The sequence below is a fragment of the Dermacentor silvarum genome, chromosome 4 (genome assembly GCF_013339745.2).
Source record: "Dermacentor silvarum isolate Dsil-2018 chromosome 4, BIME_Dsil_1.4, whole genome shotgun sequence".
NCBI classification, from domain to species: domain Eukaryota; kingdom Metazoa; phylum Arthropoda; class Arachnida; order Ixodida; family Ixodidae; genus Dermacentor; species Dermacentor silvarum.
In genome coordinates this window covers 5666141-5682516 of record NC_051157.2, presented here as the reverse complement: position 1 = coordinate 5682516, position 16376 = coordinate 5666141, and the positions used below count along the sequence as shown (strand labels likewise).

The window sequence follows — 16376 nt, the reverse complement described above, 5'->3', positions numbered from 1 at the left end:
ATTACCTTTGTCTTCTGCATATTCATCTTCAACCCAATTCTTACACTTTCTCGATTAAGGTCCTCACTCATTTGTTGTAATTCGTCTCCATTGTTGCTGAATAGGACAATGTCATCTGCAAATCGAAGGTTGCTGAGATATTCGCCGTTGATCCTCACTCCTAAGCCTTCCCAGTCTAAGAGCTTGAACACTTCTTCTAAGCATGCAGTGAATAGCATTGGAGAGATTGTGTCTCCTTGCCTGACCCCTTTCTTGATAGGTAACTTTCTACTTTTCTTGTGGAGAATCAAGGTAGCTGTGGAATCCTTGTAGATGTTTGCTAAGATATTCACGTATGCCCCCTGTACTCCTTGATTACGCAATGCATCTATGACTGCTGGAATCTCTACTGAATCAAATGCCTTTTCATAATCTATGAAAGCCATGTAGAGAGGTTGATTGTACTCCGCAGATTTCTCGATTACCTGATTTATGACATGGATATGACCCATCGTAGAATATCCCTTCCTGAAGCCAGCCTGTTCTCTTGGTTGGCTGAAGTCAAGTGTTGCCCTGATTCTATTGGAAATTATCTTGGTGAATATTTTATACAAGACTGAAAGCAAGCTAATGGGTCTATAATTCTTCAGTTCTTTAACGTCTCCCTTCTTATGGATTAGTATAATGTTGGCGTTCTTCCAGCTCTCTGGTACACATGAAGTTGTGAGGCATTGCGTATAAAGGGCCGCAAGCTTTTCAAGCATGATATCTCCTCCATCTTTGATTAAATCTACTGTTATTCCATCTTCTCCAGCAGCTTTTCCCCTGGTCATGTCTTTCAAGGCCCTTCTAACTTCAGCGCTAGTTATAGAAGGAGCCTCTGTATCCGGTTCATCACAATTTTGAATGAAAGTAGCTTGGCTGTTTTGGGCACTGTACAGGTCAGTATAGAATTCTTCCGCTGCTTTTACTATGTCATCGAAATTGCTGATGATATTACCATGCTTATATTTCAGTGCATACATCTCGCCTTGTCCTATGCCAAGCTTTCTTCTAACTGATTTAATGCTGCGTCCATATTTTACGGCTTCCTCAATCTTTCCCACGTTATAATTTCGAATATCCCTTACTTTTTTCTTGTTGATTAGTTTTGACAGTTCAGCGAATTCTATCTGATCTCTTGAGTTGGACATTTTCATCTTCTGTCGTTTCTTTATTAGGTCCTTTGTTTCTTGGGAGAGCTTACCTACTGGTTGCCTTGGTGCCCTACCTCCCACTTCAATTGCTGCTTCTGAGATCAACCTAGTTACGGTTTCATTCATTACCGCTATGTTGTCTTTATCTTCCTTTTCTAAAGCTGCATATTTGTTTGCAAGCACCAGCCTGAATTGGTCTGCTTTTACCCTTACTGCCTCTAGGTTGGCCTGTTTCCTCTTGACTAATTTCACTCTCTCTCTCTTCAAATTGGGAGAAATCCTAGACCTCACTAACCTATGGTCACTGCACCTAACCTTACCTAACACTTCTACATCCTGCACTATGCTTGGATCGGCAGAGAGTATGAAATCTATTTCATTCCTTGTTTCTCCGTTAGGGCTTTTCCAGGTCCACTTCCTGTTGCTGCGCTTCCTGAAGAAGGTATTCATTATTCGGAGCCTATTCCTTTCCGCGAATTCTACTAACATCTCTCCTCTTGCATTCCTAGAATCGATGCCGTAGTTGCCAATTGCTTGCTCACCAACCTCCTTTTTCCCCACTTTTGCATTGAAATCGCCCATGACTTTTCTCATTGCTAGTTCAACATCTTCATAAAACTGTTCTATTTCTTCATCATCGTGACTAGAGGTTGGGGCATAGGCTTGTACTACCTTCATCTTGTACCTCCTATCCAGCTTTACTACGACGACTGCTACCCTCTCATTAATGATGTAGAATTCATCAATGTTGCCCGCTATGTTGTTATGCACTAGAAATCCTACCCCGGATTCTTTCTTATCTGGAAGACCTCTGTAGCAGAGGACGTGGCCGTTAGTCAGCACTGTGTAAGCCTCACCAGTCCTTCTAACCTCACTAAGGCCAATAATATCCCAGGAAATGCCTGATAATTCTTCAAATAGTCCTGCTAAGCTAGCCTCACTCGAGAGGGTGCGCGTGTTGAACGTTGCCAGGTTCAGTTTCCATTGGCGGCCTGTCTTGACCCAGATATTCTTAGCACCCTCTGCCGCGTAGCAGGTCTGACCGCCGCCTTGGTCAGGTGCTCCGCAGCCACTGGGAACTGAGGGCCATGGGTTAATTGTCGGAGTCATGGGGGAGGTAGTGGCCGAATACTGCACCAGGGAGGCCAATTCCTGTTCTGGTGAGGGAGTGACTTTGATGAAGCTTAGTGGGCCTTCCTAGTTTGGTTACACCTGAACTAGTATAGCCCCACTAGCTCTCGGCGATATATTTTTTTTTCTTGCCGGTGTCAGGCACCACTCCATGCCTGAAAATGTGGTGGACTGGAGTAGGATTCGAACTTACGACCTTCAGATTTGAAGCCGGGTATTCTACCTCTGCTCCACGCCACCACTCCAATGCACCGGCCATGTAAGCCTGTAAATATCTCGCTGGATGACCACGAGCAGTTGCTGTCACAACGCTGGCATTATGAAGAACGCCGGCAGCGGGGACGAACGGTTCGTACAGCCATGTGATTCACCGCGACTCCAAAAATTAGATTCATCATCATCATCTGCATATCTTTATGTGCACTACAGGACGGCCTCTGTCAGCGATCTCCAATTACCCCTGTATCTTAACTTCGGCTATGCGATCTGCAACACTTGGGGCGCGGAAAAACAGCCTAAGAAGACAGCGCGCATGAAGTTAGCAGCCATCCCTGCCCGTCCTTGATCATTGCAGCCCCCAATGACTACCAACTGGATACGGCACGCGGGCCGCGTAAGCGTCAACCACGCAGTCATTCGCAGCTGCGGTAGGGCTAGATGAGAATACGCGTGCTCTCCTCCCCATGCGCGCATTTGATCGCGTGACCTCCAACTAACCCGAATATTGACCACGTGGGAAGATATTTAATGTCGATCAAACCGCAATGCTTTTCGGCTCAGTGTTTCGCGCTTTTCCTCGCACCCACAGTGTATGGGTCGCTCAGTCATATGACTTATGGACTTTATACGGAATATCTTGCGACGACGACCGCGAAAATTTGCCTGGAGTGTCGATACAATTGTTGTCGCGATAAAAGCAGAAGTAGAAAATAGCCGTCGAGCTTGCTCCTAGCGCGGCTACGTACGTTGCAATGCGCACCGGCTACAAACATAGCACCAACGACAAAACCAACAGTGGGTAGCTCGCTTATCGGTACTTCGCCAGAACTCGTCTGACGCTGAAAGGGAAGCGGATTGTCCACCGTATAAGCACCAGCGGAAACATAACACTAGGCGCGCGAGGACGCAACGCACGTGAAAGGACCAGTCATCTCGGATGGCCCAAGCTTGAACTCGGCGCAGATTACCTCCAAAATAAAGCGCCTCATCCGCGTATGTATGGCAGAGGCAGGAAAAGTAGGAGTTGAGGACCCGTCTCTTCTAGCTGCTAGGCAAAAGAAGACTCCACGCCGCTATCAAGAAGGTTCCTCACTACACGTGTTTCCATCATCGAGGGACATGTACCGCCAGAGGCTCTATGAAGTACTTGACACAGTGCTGTCTTCTTTAAACAACACGTATCCACCTTATATGTGGCAGCATAAGTCCTAAATTGAGTAGCTTGCCATAGGAAAGTTCTACGGTGATAGTGTTCTACGGTGACGACCTTGAACCAGCACGCCTGATTTTGCACAGAGATATGCTGATTGACATTTTAAGCCAGCAAAGGTCGGCATCATTGCACACATTCGAGGACGTCGTGCACATGTTTATGGGGACCAAGGTTGAACACCTGCGAAACCGTTTGCCGGAAATGACCAAGCTAAAAAAATGCGTTGGCCATACCGTTCTCGAAGACCACATCCGAGAGGTCCTTTTCTTGCCTTCGGCGACTGAAAATATACTTGCGGTCGACGACTGGACAAGCCCGTTTGAACCATCTGGCAATTTTGCACGCCCACAAAGAACTCTCCCACAAAATCAATTTGAATAAGATTGCCGACTACTTCATTTCCAGATCAAGTGCCCGAACGAACACTTTTTCAATGATGGTCAAACCATCGCATCAGACAACGAATCGATGTGTTTAATGAGAGAGAGAAAGGCACCGACTTACAAGTCAAAGCAAACCACCTGGATTAGAAAACAACGCAAAATGTTATACAAAAGAACGAAAACGGGGTACATAAGAGCGCAAGCAGAGTGAGGCCATTTGGGTAAGAAAAGACGCGTGGTTGCGCTATTTGTAAAACTCCCCAGTCCATGCTGTGCATTTTACTTATTGATTTTTATTCGTCCTATGCTGCATTTGCCGCTCAATAACACAATCCACGCTATTCCTATATTTGCTATTGAGTCCTTTCGCGCTTTTGAGATATCGCTGTCTTTTTTTATTTTTTGGGGCATCTGATCATTTTTACTCTATAATCCTTTATTCTGCCTCCAGAAAATAAACAAAACCAGTGGCATAAGGCATAGTTGTGAAACAGACAAGTAATGAAACTATTGCGGTATGGAATTACAATGTACTTATGCTAACATTTCGTCATTAGTTGTGTTCAGAAATTGTTATATATCGTTTAATTTTTATATATGTTATGTCTTATCTGTTCAAACACTGACCTTTCGTCAGGAAAAGATTTCTTCATTGTATCTTTTGTATTCAAACATTTGCAAGGCATTACATGGCTTTTTTCATTAATGTGTATTTGTGTGACGTTATGCGCACAAAACAAATATAACTCCCTAACATGTTTAACTGAATCCGCTTGTCGCATAGCTCATCCGAGAGATACCACTCTCTTGGTGCTACGACTGTAAAACTGAATTGTTTCCTGCTCTGAGGTCTTGCAAATACTCATGTAAGCTCGTCGCTTCAGTTAACAATCTTTCGAGGTCACACGAAGTTTCCAGTGTAATCTTTATTAAAGGAAATATATATATGAACGAGAAGAAAGGGAACCAAGGGGCCCGATTTTTATTAATCATATCATAACAAGTCAACAAACAATGACAGCAAGGACAACATAGGGGAAATTACTTTACTCACTCATTGAATTAAAGCAATGATAGATTAATGAAAATGGATGAAAAAACAACTGGCCGCAGGTGGGGAACGAACCCACGTCTTCGCATTACGCGTGTGATGCTCTCACCATTGAGCTACCTGGGCGCCGTTTTCCCATCCACTTTCTGGGGTATTTATGTCTTACAACTAGAACTAACCCTGAGAGTGTTATAGTATATATATATATATATATATATATATATATATATATATATATACATGGTGTCCCAGCTATCACGCAACACGATCTCAAAAAAAAAAAAAGGAACGGCGTTACGCGAAGGAAACCTAGTGCGTATTGTTTCCAGTACAGTGGAGTTGCCGCCAGTATTTTTTTTTTCGGTACTGAGATTTCATTATTTAATTGTAAATACTTATTTAACTCGAGAAGTACTGTCCTAATTGTCAAAGTGTCAATGCGAAAGGTCTAGAGCAACATGAAAAACTCCCGATACAGCTCTCCGTTGCTCAATACGTGCTACATAAAAGTGTTTTTCCGAGCATGAAAGAAGCCCGCGAATACACGCAAAGTGCCTCGAGCGGCCAGTCGTGCGGCAATTCTGCGTGTATCCGCGGGCTTCTTTCACACTCAGAAAAACACATTTATGTAGCGCGTATTGAGCAACAGAAAGCTGTATCGGGAGTTTTTCATGTTGCTCTACAACTTCCTCATTGACACTTTGATAATTAGGAGAGTAGTTCTCGAGTTAAATAACTATTTACAATTAAATAATTAAATCTCAGTAACGAAAAAATTACTGCTGGCTAATCCACTGTACTGGAAATACGCACTAGGTTGGCTTCGCGTAACGCCGTTCCTCTTTTTTTATATCGTGCTGCGTGATAGCTGGGACACCCTGTATATATGCATACATGGGTAGGGTTCGGAAAGCTGGTCAGACCTCAGGTCCCCCCCCCCCCCCCCCCGGAAAAAAGTCACAGGCCTGCGCGGCACACGCAGCACAGTCACAGCGTAAGCTGGTTGAGCGGTGCAAGAGTAGCTCCAATTTCGGCACCACGCACAACAAGGTCTTCGCGGCAAAGTGTCTTCGCCTCGATTTTGACGAGAACGATCTGAACTGTCCGCCCGGCGACGGCGAGCTGCGGTTGTAATTCTCTCTGCACAGCAGTCTGCTGAGCCTGATACCTGGTTGTAGCCGCGCACGTAGCTCTACGATTCGCTTCTACAGCAGTGGTTCGTACCTTGCGAGGAGACGCCATAACGTGTACCGAAGAGATACCCAGAATACGTGGCGCATATCTAACATCGGGATAGCGTTGATTGCGCGCCTCGTCTGAATCGCATCGCGTCTGAATCGCATCTCGTCACACGCGGCGGTTGCAGGCACGTTAACTAGATGGCGCCACCATACTGGCGGAGGCTCGGCTCGTCTTCGCCTGCGCGCCGGCCCAGAGGCGCAGGGCGCGTATAAATGGAATGTTTCTTCTGCCAGATAGCAAGCGCCTGCGTGGCTCAGTGGTAAAGTATCCGACTACCACGCAGCGGGCCAGGGCTCGATCCCGGCGGAGAGCGGGTACTTTTTTTCGCATTTGCCGCGATAGCGGCTACGGAGCGGCGGCATCATCGCGACCAGAAACAGCTATTGGAATGAGCCCATAAAAGCTTACGCTGTAAGATTAAAGCTTTCCGCCTATGACTCATTCCATTTCTCGAGGACACGCATCCTAGCTAATGAAACAGACGATGGCTTGTGCGCATGCAGACGACGGAAGCGAGAAACGATTTTGATGGAATAATCGTACGCTTTGAGCTAGCTGCTTTATTTTTACTGGGGAGGAATACTGTTTTGCTTTATCAAGAACGCTAGGTTCAATGGTCATGACAGTTTCTTAAGCGAAACGTCAAATTTGAGTCACGTTACGAAAGCAAGTCGGGGCCATTAGCGCCATTTTGTAAGCGTCGCGTCTACGTCACGCCTCGAAGAAAATGGCGGAATGTCCACAGTAGAGCCTCAAGCTAGCACACTGTCGTGTTTAAGGCGGCCTGTGCCGTCCAGTGGAGGGAGTTGAATGGAAGAGCATCATGCGGCTGATTCCGCACTGGCTGAGTGAGGGCCGAGCGGCCATGGGATCAAAAAAAATGTTGCAGTTTCACCCGAAAGGCGAAGCATCAATTGCGATAGCAACTTAGCAGAGAGCTATACGGAGTAAGGGTAGTAGTTTTATCAGCTGTATAAACTTGGACATGCAACAGCGCCAGCAACGCGCAGGACTGTTGTCGACGCCGTCGCCGTTTTGCCCGTGTTCGCACCGAATGCACGTGGCGTTTGTGACTGTTGCTGGTGCCTGCGTCGGAAATCTTACCCACCTTCTCGGCTCGCAACATTTTTATATAAATACGCATTTGGTGTCGCAGCTAAACGTCGCCTCCCCTCCCTCCCTCCCGTCCTCTCAGGGCCTTTCACGCGGCGGATTAAGTCGCGTTTGCTTTATATATGGGGATTGTAAAGGAAGAAAGAGACGCTTAATTCTGCAGCTCTTCAGGGAGCACGACGCAGAACGCGCGTTTGTTCTCCGCCGTGTGTTCGCTCCCTGTGAAAGCGCGCGTCCCTCGCGCCCTTAGACTCGCAAATACGTCTGGCGCGCGGCGCCGATTTCATCGCCGTTGACGTCATACGGAACCTCACAGCGACGCCGACGGCAGAAATCCTTTTTGAGTGTCCATAAGGCATTCGCCCACCACTGTCTTCTAGGCGTGAGCAAATATTAGAAAATTTCGAATAACGAATCGAATAATGTCCTATCCGATTCAGCTTTCGAATTGAATGGTCACTATTCGCATGTACGAATATTTCTCGAATTATTTTCGAATATTTCAGAACCGTCAGCTGTGCTCAATGAGACATAAAATTGGAGCGAATCTACGATACATTTTATTCCCGCAGCCATAGACACTAGAAGTTACGTCGCTCAGGTAGCCAGACTTAACCGGCTAAACCACGATGTATTCGATATTCCGCTCGATTCGGACAGCCTGTTCAACGAGGTCGCCCTTGTGGCGGCAGTAATTGAGCTGCCCTTGACGAGACTTGTCGTGCAGGGCAGCGGAGGACACCTACGTTGGCAAGCACTTCGTGCCCAAGGGCACCGTGATCCTGGCGAACATGTGGGCAGCTCACATGAACCCCGATCGCTGGCAGCACCCGGAGAAGTTCCACCCTGCCAGGTTCTTGAAACCGGACGGGTCGGCGCCCCTTGCACGGCCCGCAAACATGTTCCCGTTCGGCGTCGGTAAGCACGACGCGCGCTGCTAAAGAACCTTCGCGGCAACATTGTCAGCATGTCCACCAGGTCTAGGGACGTAAAAAGGATGACCGGTCGTCTTACGAAAGTGCGACCCAGATAGAGATACTATGGATTGATCTACCCGCCCCATCAGCTTTTCAAAGCCAGTTCCGTTTTTTCTCACACGAAATATACCAGGTAACCTTCCAAGCGTATCTCAGAAGGCGCCGGGAAGGCCCGTCTTCTTACCAACTCTTACGTGAACAATACTCGCGTTCAGCTAGGCGTGACAGGCTTGCGCCACCCATTCTTTTCCTCCAAGCGGTTGGCACGTCACCATGTTCATGACAAGTATGCCTGCTCTAGCAAATATTGCACAATCCCGTTATTAGCCAAAAAAAGATCATTTTGACGTTATGGGATGTGTACACAATCAGCCGTTCACAATGAGCCGGTCATTACAAGATTTGTTTATATACGAGGTGATATCATAAAGTTTCGAGACACCCCGTTTCGAGATATCGTCGCAGGCTGTCACTAGCTTTTGCTTCAAGTCTGCAGCCCTGGAGCATGTGCCCATGGCGCAGTTGACCATCGCCGTAACGACGGAACGCTTGTGGACAGACGGATGGCCATGGACTTGAAGCTTAGGTTCATCATCATCATCATCATCATCATCATCATCATCAGCCTATATTTATGTCCACTGCAGGACGAAGGCCTCTCCCTGCGATCTCCAATTGCCCCTGTCTTGCGCTAGCGTATTCCAACTTGCGCCTGCGAATTTCCTAACCTCATCATCCCACCTGACTTTCTGCCGTCCTCGACTGCGCTTCCCTTCTCTTGGTATCCATTCTGTAACCCTAATGGTCCACCGGTTATCCATCCTACGCATTACATGGCCTGCCCAGCTCCATTTCTTCCGCTTAATGTCAACTAGAATATCGTCTACCCCCATTTGTTCTCTGATCCACACCGCTCTCTTCCTGTCCCCAAATACGTCCCCAAAGGTTATACGTCCCCAAATGCGTCTAGGGTGAATTATATGAAAATACTGTTGAAGGGTGCAAAACATTGTTGAACATCGCCCTTCTTCAGAATATAAAAGCAGCTATACGTCGTCTACGTACCTCAGGAAGACATTAAATCGGGGCTGGAAGAATCTCAGCGCCCTGGATTCGATAGTATCCATAATCAGTCTAGGAAAACTTTCAAAGGCGACTGAGACAGCATAAAAATGACATCACCAAGAACCACGTGGCATCAACTGCCATCACAGAGCACGTTCAAAACACGCGTCACATGATAAACTGGCACGAGGCAAAAAAGTCACAGGCCTGCGTGGCACACACAGCACAGTCAAAGCGTAAGCTGGTGGAGCGGCTCAAGAGTAGCTCCAATTTGGGCACCACGCACAACAGGGTCTTCGCGGAAGTTTGTTCGCCTCGTTTTGACGAGAAGGATCTGAACTCTCCGCCCGGCGTCGACGGCGAGCTGCGGCTTGTAGTGCTCTCTGCACAGCAGTCTGCTGAGCCCGATCAAGCCTCCTGCTGAACCCGACGCGCACCGTCTCTCTCTCTCTCTCTCTCTCTCGTTCGTAGCTAGGGGCGCTGCGGTGCACAAGGGCGTTCATTTCCGACGCGCGCTCAATTTCTCTCTCGTCCGTAGCTCTGGTTTACCCGAATGCGTTCGTTTCTCTTTTTCTTTCTCTCTCGTTCCCGACGCGCGCTGTCTCTCTCTCTCTCTCTCGTCCGTAGCTAGGGGCGCTGCGGTGCACAAGGGCGTTCGTTCCCTCTCTCTCTCTCATCCGTACCTAGGGGTGCTACGGTGCACAAGGGCGTTCGTTCCCTCTCTCTCTCTCATCCGTACCTAGGGGCGCTACGGTGCACAAGGGCGTTCGTTCCCTCTCTCTCTCTCATCCGTACCTAGGGGCGCTACGGTGCACAAGGGCGTTCGTTCCCTCTCTCTCTCTCTCATCCGTACCTAGGGGCGCTGCGGTGCACAAGGGCGTTCGTTCCCTCTCTCTCTCTCATCCGTACCTAGGGGCGCTGCGGTGCACAAGGGCGTTCGTTCCCTCTCTCTCTCTCTCATCCGTACCTAGGGGCGCTACGGTGCACAAGGGCGTTCGTTCCCTCTCTCTCTCTCATCCGTACCTAGGGGCGCTACGGTGCACAAGGGCGTTCGTTCCCTCTCTCTCTCTCATCCGTACCTAGGGGCGCTACGGTGCACAAGGGCGTTCGTTCCCTCTCTCTCTCTCATCCGTACCTAGGGGCGCTACGGTGCACAAGGGCGTTCGTTCCCTCTCTCTCTCTCTCATCCGTACCTAGGGGCGCTACGGTGCACAAGGGCGTTCGTTCCCTCTCTCTCTCATCCGTACCTAGGGGCGCTACGGTGCACAAGGGCGTTCGTTCCCTCTCTCTCTCTCATCCGTACCTAGGGGCGCTACGGTGCACAAGGGCGTTCGTTCCCTCTCTCTCTCTCTCTCTCATCCGTACCTAGGGGCGCTACGGTGCACAAGGGCGTTCGTTCCCTCTCTCTCTCTCTCATCCGTACCTAGGGGCGCTGCGGTGCACAAGGGCGTTCGTTCCCTCTCTCTCTCTCATCCGTACCTAGGGGCGCTACGGTGCACAAGGACGTTCGTTCCCGACGCTCTCTCTCTCTCTCTCTCTCTCTCTCTCATCCGTAGCTCTGGTTTACCCGAATGATCCACCGGTGCTTCGCCCACTCATCATCATTGAAGTCGTGGATATGCGGAGATTTTTTTTCGCATTTCCGGCGATAGCGGTTACGGCGGCGTCACCATCGCCAACCGAAACGGCTATTGGAATGAGCCCATAACAGCTTACGCTATAAAAGCATTATTACGGGAAAAAACTTATCTGCAACTTATCTGCGAATACACGCAGAGTGCCTCGAGCGGCTAGTCACGCAGCAATTATGTGTGTATTCGCGAGCTTCTTTCACACCCGGAAAAACACATTTATGTAGCACGCATTGAGCAACAGAAAGTTGTATCGGGATTTTTTTCTTGTTGCTCTACAACTTTCTCATTGACACTTTGATAATTAGGACAGTACTTCTCGAGTTAGATAATTAATTACAATTACCTAATTAAATCTCAATAACGAAAAAATTACTGGCGGCTACTCCACTGTACTGGAAACAATACGCACTAGGTTTGCTTCGCGAGACGCCGCTCCTCTTTTTTTTAAATCATGCTGCGTGATAGCTGGGACACCCTGTATAAACGAATCGTGTAATGACCGGCTCATTGTGAGAAAGGAACCTGTACAGACCCCGAAATGTCAAACTTTCTGGGTTTGTATTTTTCTTTTTTGCATTTTTTTACATTGGTGAGTGGCCTGTTGAACTAATAATGCCTTTATCCGAATAGACGGTGTTCCGTCAAACTATTGATTACATATGTAAATTACTTATATGTAATATGTGACCTAATACTCCAGCCGTTAGTATCCGAATTCAAGAGTGCTCTATAGTGGAGACATCAAAGATTGGGATAGTCGGTTCTGCATGATTCAAACAGCGTGACTTCTTGAGCGAAGACAATTAACCTCAGAAGACAGACAAGGACAAGCGCTCACTTTCAAATGAGAATATTTATGCCTCATAAAAGACATATATATAATGTCACGAGCGGCGATCCTGTGGTCGGTGCTTGGACGATGATGACGACGACGGCGTGGCTTTCTGGTGTGCACGCGGTCTCCTGAACAATTGCTGTAGCGTTGTGCGCCTTACCTTGTAAATATATCTATTGTATATATATATTCTCCCCGTAACATCTTTGGTGGAGGTGCGGAGTATTCTCCCCGTAACAATATATATATATATATATATATATATATATATATATATATATATATATATATATATATACATGCTGCGTAACGAAAGCAAACAAAGGAATAAGCAAGAAAAGCAGCTCGGGTTAAAATACCAATGAAAAAATGAGTTGCTATCACCTATGGCGCGTGCACGCGCTCCCCCCAAAACGTTCCTTCTTTGTGCGTCAAATTTGCAAATAGTTTCCTAGCACATAATATGCCTAAACGTGCTACCTATATTGCTGCATCTACATGCACGCGAAAATAGGGATAGCCCAGCCACAAGAGTAATATTGATGCGCAGACTTATAGACACCCAGTGACACCGAATTGCTTGTTGTGTTTCGGTTAGACAAGCTGCCATGGGACAACATTGCAACATATGAATGCCGTACACGCACGTATGCACACTACTATGTTTAGCAGACGACACGAGAAGTAACGCACACGAACGTGGAGCGTTGCGTTGCACAGCTTTGCGTTGCATAATATTCGTTGTTTATACGCGGCTTCATTCCCGCGGGCAGGGAAGCGCATGTGTCCAGGTGAACCGTTGGCGCAGGCAGCGGTGTTCCTGTACTTGACGTCGCTGCTGCAGAAGTATCGCATCCTGCCCGAGGAAGGCAGCCAGCTGGACATCGGCGGCGTCTTTCCCAGCAAGGTGGCGGCCGTCAAGCTGCGCTTCTTGCCCCGCTGAATGCCAACCGTGCTCATTTTGTTTTCTCTGCGCAATCGAAAATAAAACTGTTTCGAATGTTTCACCACAGCATGCTGGAAAATCGGCAATCCTTATTTTATGGACTATCAACCAAAAAAGTTTACGGATCTGAGAAAACGCTAAATAACCGAGCAGCCTTTAAAAGTAGCTATAGTAAAACCGTACATCACAATGTTGTTCGCATATACCAGCTGAGGCTGGAAATGGGCATACCAGGCTGCGTTTTGAGGCTGCAGACATATTCAGCTTTTTGCCAGATCCCTTGGTCCGTAAACTTTTTTAGTACATAGCGGGGCTGTTGTTGTACAGAACAAAATTTAGCTGGACCCATCTCACGATGACTGTCCACGGTAATATAGTGATTGACGGCCCGCCGAGCGCCGCTGCTTAGTGCTGTTGTGCCTATAGCGATCCTTCTTGACAAAGGGTGCTTCACCGGCGAGTGTGCAGCTATGGAGTGCCATCCACACTCCAACTTTTCGACGCCGAAGATCTGACGACGAAACCAGAGTCACCTCGAGATAATTCACGAGCGATTATGTGTCCCGTCTTCGTCTGTTCGACGAGTCAGAGCTGACGAAAGAGACACCCCAAACTGCAATGGGTCATCGGCCATGCGCGTCTCTAAAAAAATGTCACAGTTTCGCCCTAAGGGCGAAGCAATGAATGCGATAGCAACACAGCAATGTCATACGAAGCTTTGGTAACAATATGAATTGTAGTAAACATGAGCTGATTAAGTAAGCAGGTGTGCTGCGGCGTAAGTAGACCGACATGAAGAGAGACTCGATGACCACGAGAAGGCGCGTGTGAAACGGTGGTGTTGATGAGAAGCGCTTCCCGTGGGCAGCGCGCGTGCGAAGGGACACACCTGTAGCGCTGCACTGCCGATCCGGGCAGCATTACATGTGTAGCGTGTGTTGGAAAATGTGACCCGACTATTACTAACTGAATGAACAAGCGTGGTGTGAGCGCGCACAAACAAACATGAAGAGATCACACTGAATGACTGCAGACAACGACTGTCAAAACGCTGGCAGCAAGCATACGCCGCTGCGGGCGAAGGTACGTGCGGTCTATCGCTTCAACAGAAACTGAGCCGCGAATGCACGGCGCATAAAGGTCAGAGCCGTGTGGAGATAAGAGACGGTGCGGCGAGCGACGAGCGCGGTTGTTGGCAGAAGAAAAGTGCCCCCCCCCCCCCCCCCCCGCTTCCTCCGGCGCTGGCTTCCCGCTTCCTTGCTTGCGCGTGGGAGAGATAAGAGACCGTGCGGTCGAGCGACGAGCGCGGTTGTTGGCACAGTAGAAGTGCCCCCCCCCCCCCCCCCGCTCCCTCCGGCGCTGGCTTCCCGCTTCGTTGCTTGCGCGTGGGGGATTGAGTGCGTTCGCTCTCCGTGATAGCGCGCGTCCCAGCACGCTTGCGCTCGGGCATACGGCGCGCGGTGAAGATTTTATCCATACGGAACCTCAAGGCGACGGCGACGGCGACGACGACGGCGACGGCTACGGCGACGGCTACGGCGACGGCGACGGCGACGCCGACGGCAGAAATCCGGTTGAAGTGTCCATATAATTGCTATCGCAATAAAACGGCAACGCCAGTCTTCACTAGAAGCATCAGCGCCCGCCTGTAAAACGACGAGGGCCAAAGCAGACTATTGACAGGCAGACAAGGAACCTCCCTTCAAGGTGACCACAACCGCCGCATTCTTTGGAAACGGTGGCAATAGTCAAACCAACAAAAAGCCGACGCTGACAATTTCCGTGGAACAACATCGACCCAGGTTTCACCTAAAATTGCCTCTTCATTGCATCGAGGGCGGGTCGAAAGTTGGACACCAGAGGCGGAGTCCCGTGAGGTGGCTTTACACCATGGGTGGGAGCTTGCGGACAGTTCTGCAGTTACAATGGGCCGAGAGAAGGACATTTAATTCCCTCGTCGAGCGAAAGAGGGCAAAGAACTGGATAAAAAGCCGCTGAAGAAGTGATTCCTGAGACTTTTCAAGCCAGCGCACGTTTTACTGTCGTCTCGTGTTTCTTTTAATATTTATTTTTCTTCTTGGCCTAATGCCGGCAAAATTGCGAAATAAACCAAATTAACTGTTCCTTCGCCAAGCGTCAACCCTCTTCCGCACGCAACATCATCTCTGGCCGGAGAGCATTTCAGGTTTCCGGACGCCGATCTGGCAGAGCGAACTACCGGGCGTCCAGGAGGAAACTTCCAACCTCGGAAATCCAACACGACACAACGTATCGCCACCGGCGAAACGAGTTATGTATGAGCCGTGTATTGCAGCGTGACTCCTCTTTTGTACTCGATATAGCGGCGACGGCGCGAAGACTGCGCATGGACTCCGAAATGCATGGCCCGCCGATGCGTGCGAACGCCGAGTCATGCGGCAACCGGGCCGCGCTTTTTTTGGGGGGCACGCTGCGCCATCTAGTAGCGCTCCCGAGAAGTCCGCGTGTTGCCTCTGCGACGAAAAGCGTGGCGCACCGGTGCGTGCGAACGCTGAGAATTGTTGCGTCGCTTGCATCACACTCAGTCAGGGGCGTAGCCAGGGGGGCAGATGGGGCTTCAGACCCCCCCCCCCCCCCCCGAAATTTTTTCGTGTTCGCATGCACCGCCGACCAACACGCCGGGAATCATTCTGGATTTTGTCTACAATGTCTTTTTCACACTCGAAAAGACATTTTGGCACGAACATTGCGAACTCGGGCTGGATTTCGTGGCAACACCCTTGCACCTGGAGTCGCATAACGCAAGGAGCCCCATCCGAGCACAAAGTTTCACGGGCTTTTGGATAGCGAGCGGGCGCGTTGCGGCATATTGCAGCGGCCGTGGAATCTACGGAGCGCATGGATTTCAAATCCGAAACTTTATGGGTATAAAGTTCTCATAAACTTTTGACGCGAAAGGTGCACTGGCATTGGTGAAAGGACACTGACACTGACGAAAGGTGCACTGAGCACGTCTAAAGACGTGCTTTAGATTTTCAATTCTGGAACTTTATGGATTTAATGTTCTTATAAACTACGGCCAACATGCGCGCCTGGAGCTCTCGTATCCAAGCCGTTCCAAAAATGGAAGCACGCGCTCGCAATCTTCCACACACACGAAAATACTAAATATCATCGTGACTGTCAGCTGGCAGGTGATAATTTTCTCCAAACATTTTCAGGAAGCGCGCCCAATGTGATCGATCAGCTGGACCAGGACAGGCATAGTAAAATACGAGAAAACAGAAGAAAGTTAACGGCCTATTATTGAGATAGTTCTTTTTTGCGGGCGACAAGGTCTGGCTCTCCGTGGCCATAGGGGCAGTGGTCCTATGGACTTAAGCAAAGCCCCTGCTGAAAATGCTGGTATTTTC

At 48.9% G+C, this 16376-nt stretch overlaps 1 protein-coding gene across 1 annotated transcript in view; it reads left to right on the top strand.

The window, feature by feature from the left end:
* The window catches only part of LOC125944620 (cytochrome P450 2J3-like), a 97146-nt gene extending 84165 nt beyond the window's left edge, over window positions 1–12981 (top strand). The window contains exons 7-8 of the mRNA XM_049665125.1: window positions 8255–8445; window positions 12812–12981. Coding sequence (XP_049521082.1) covers window positions 8255–8445; window positions 12812–12981 — 361 coding nt within the window. The remainder of the gene's footprint in view (window positions 1–8254; window positions 8446–12811) is intronic.
* The last annotated feature ends 3395 nt before the right edge of the window (window positions 12982–16376 follow it).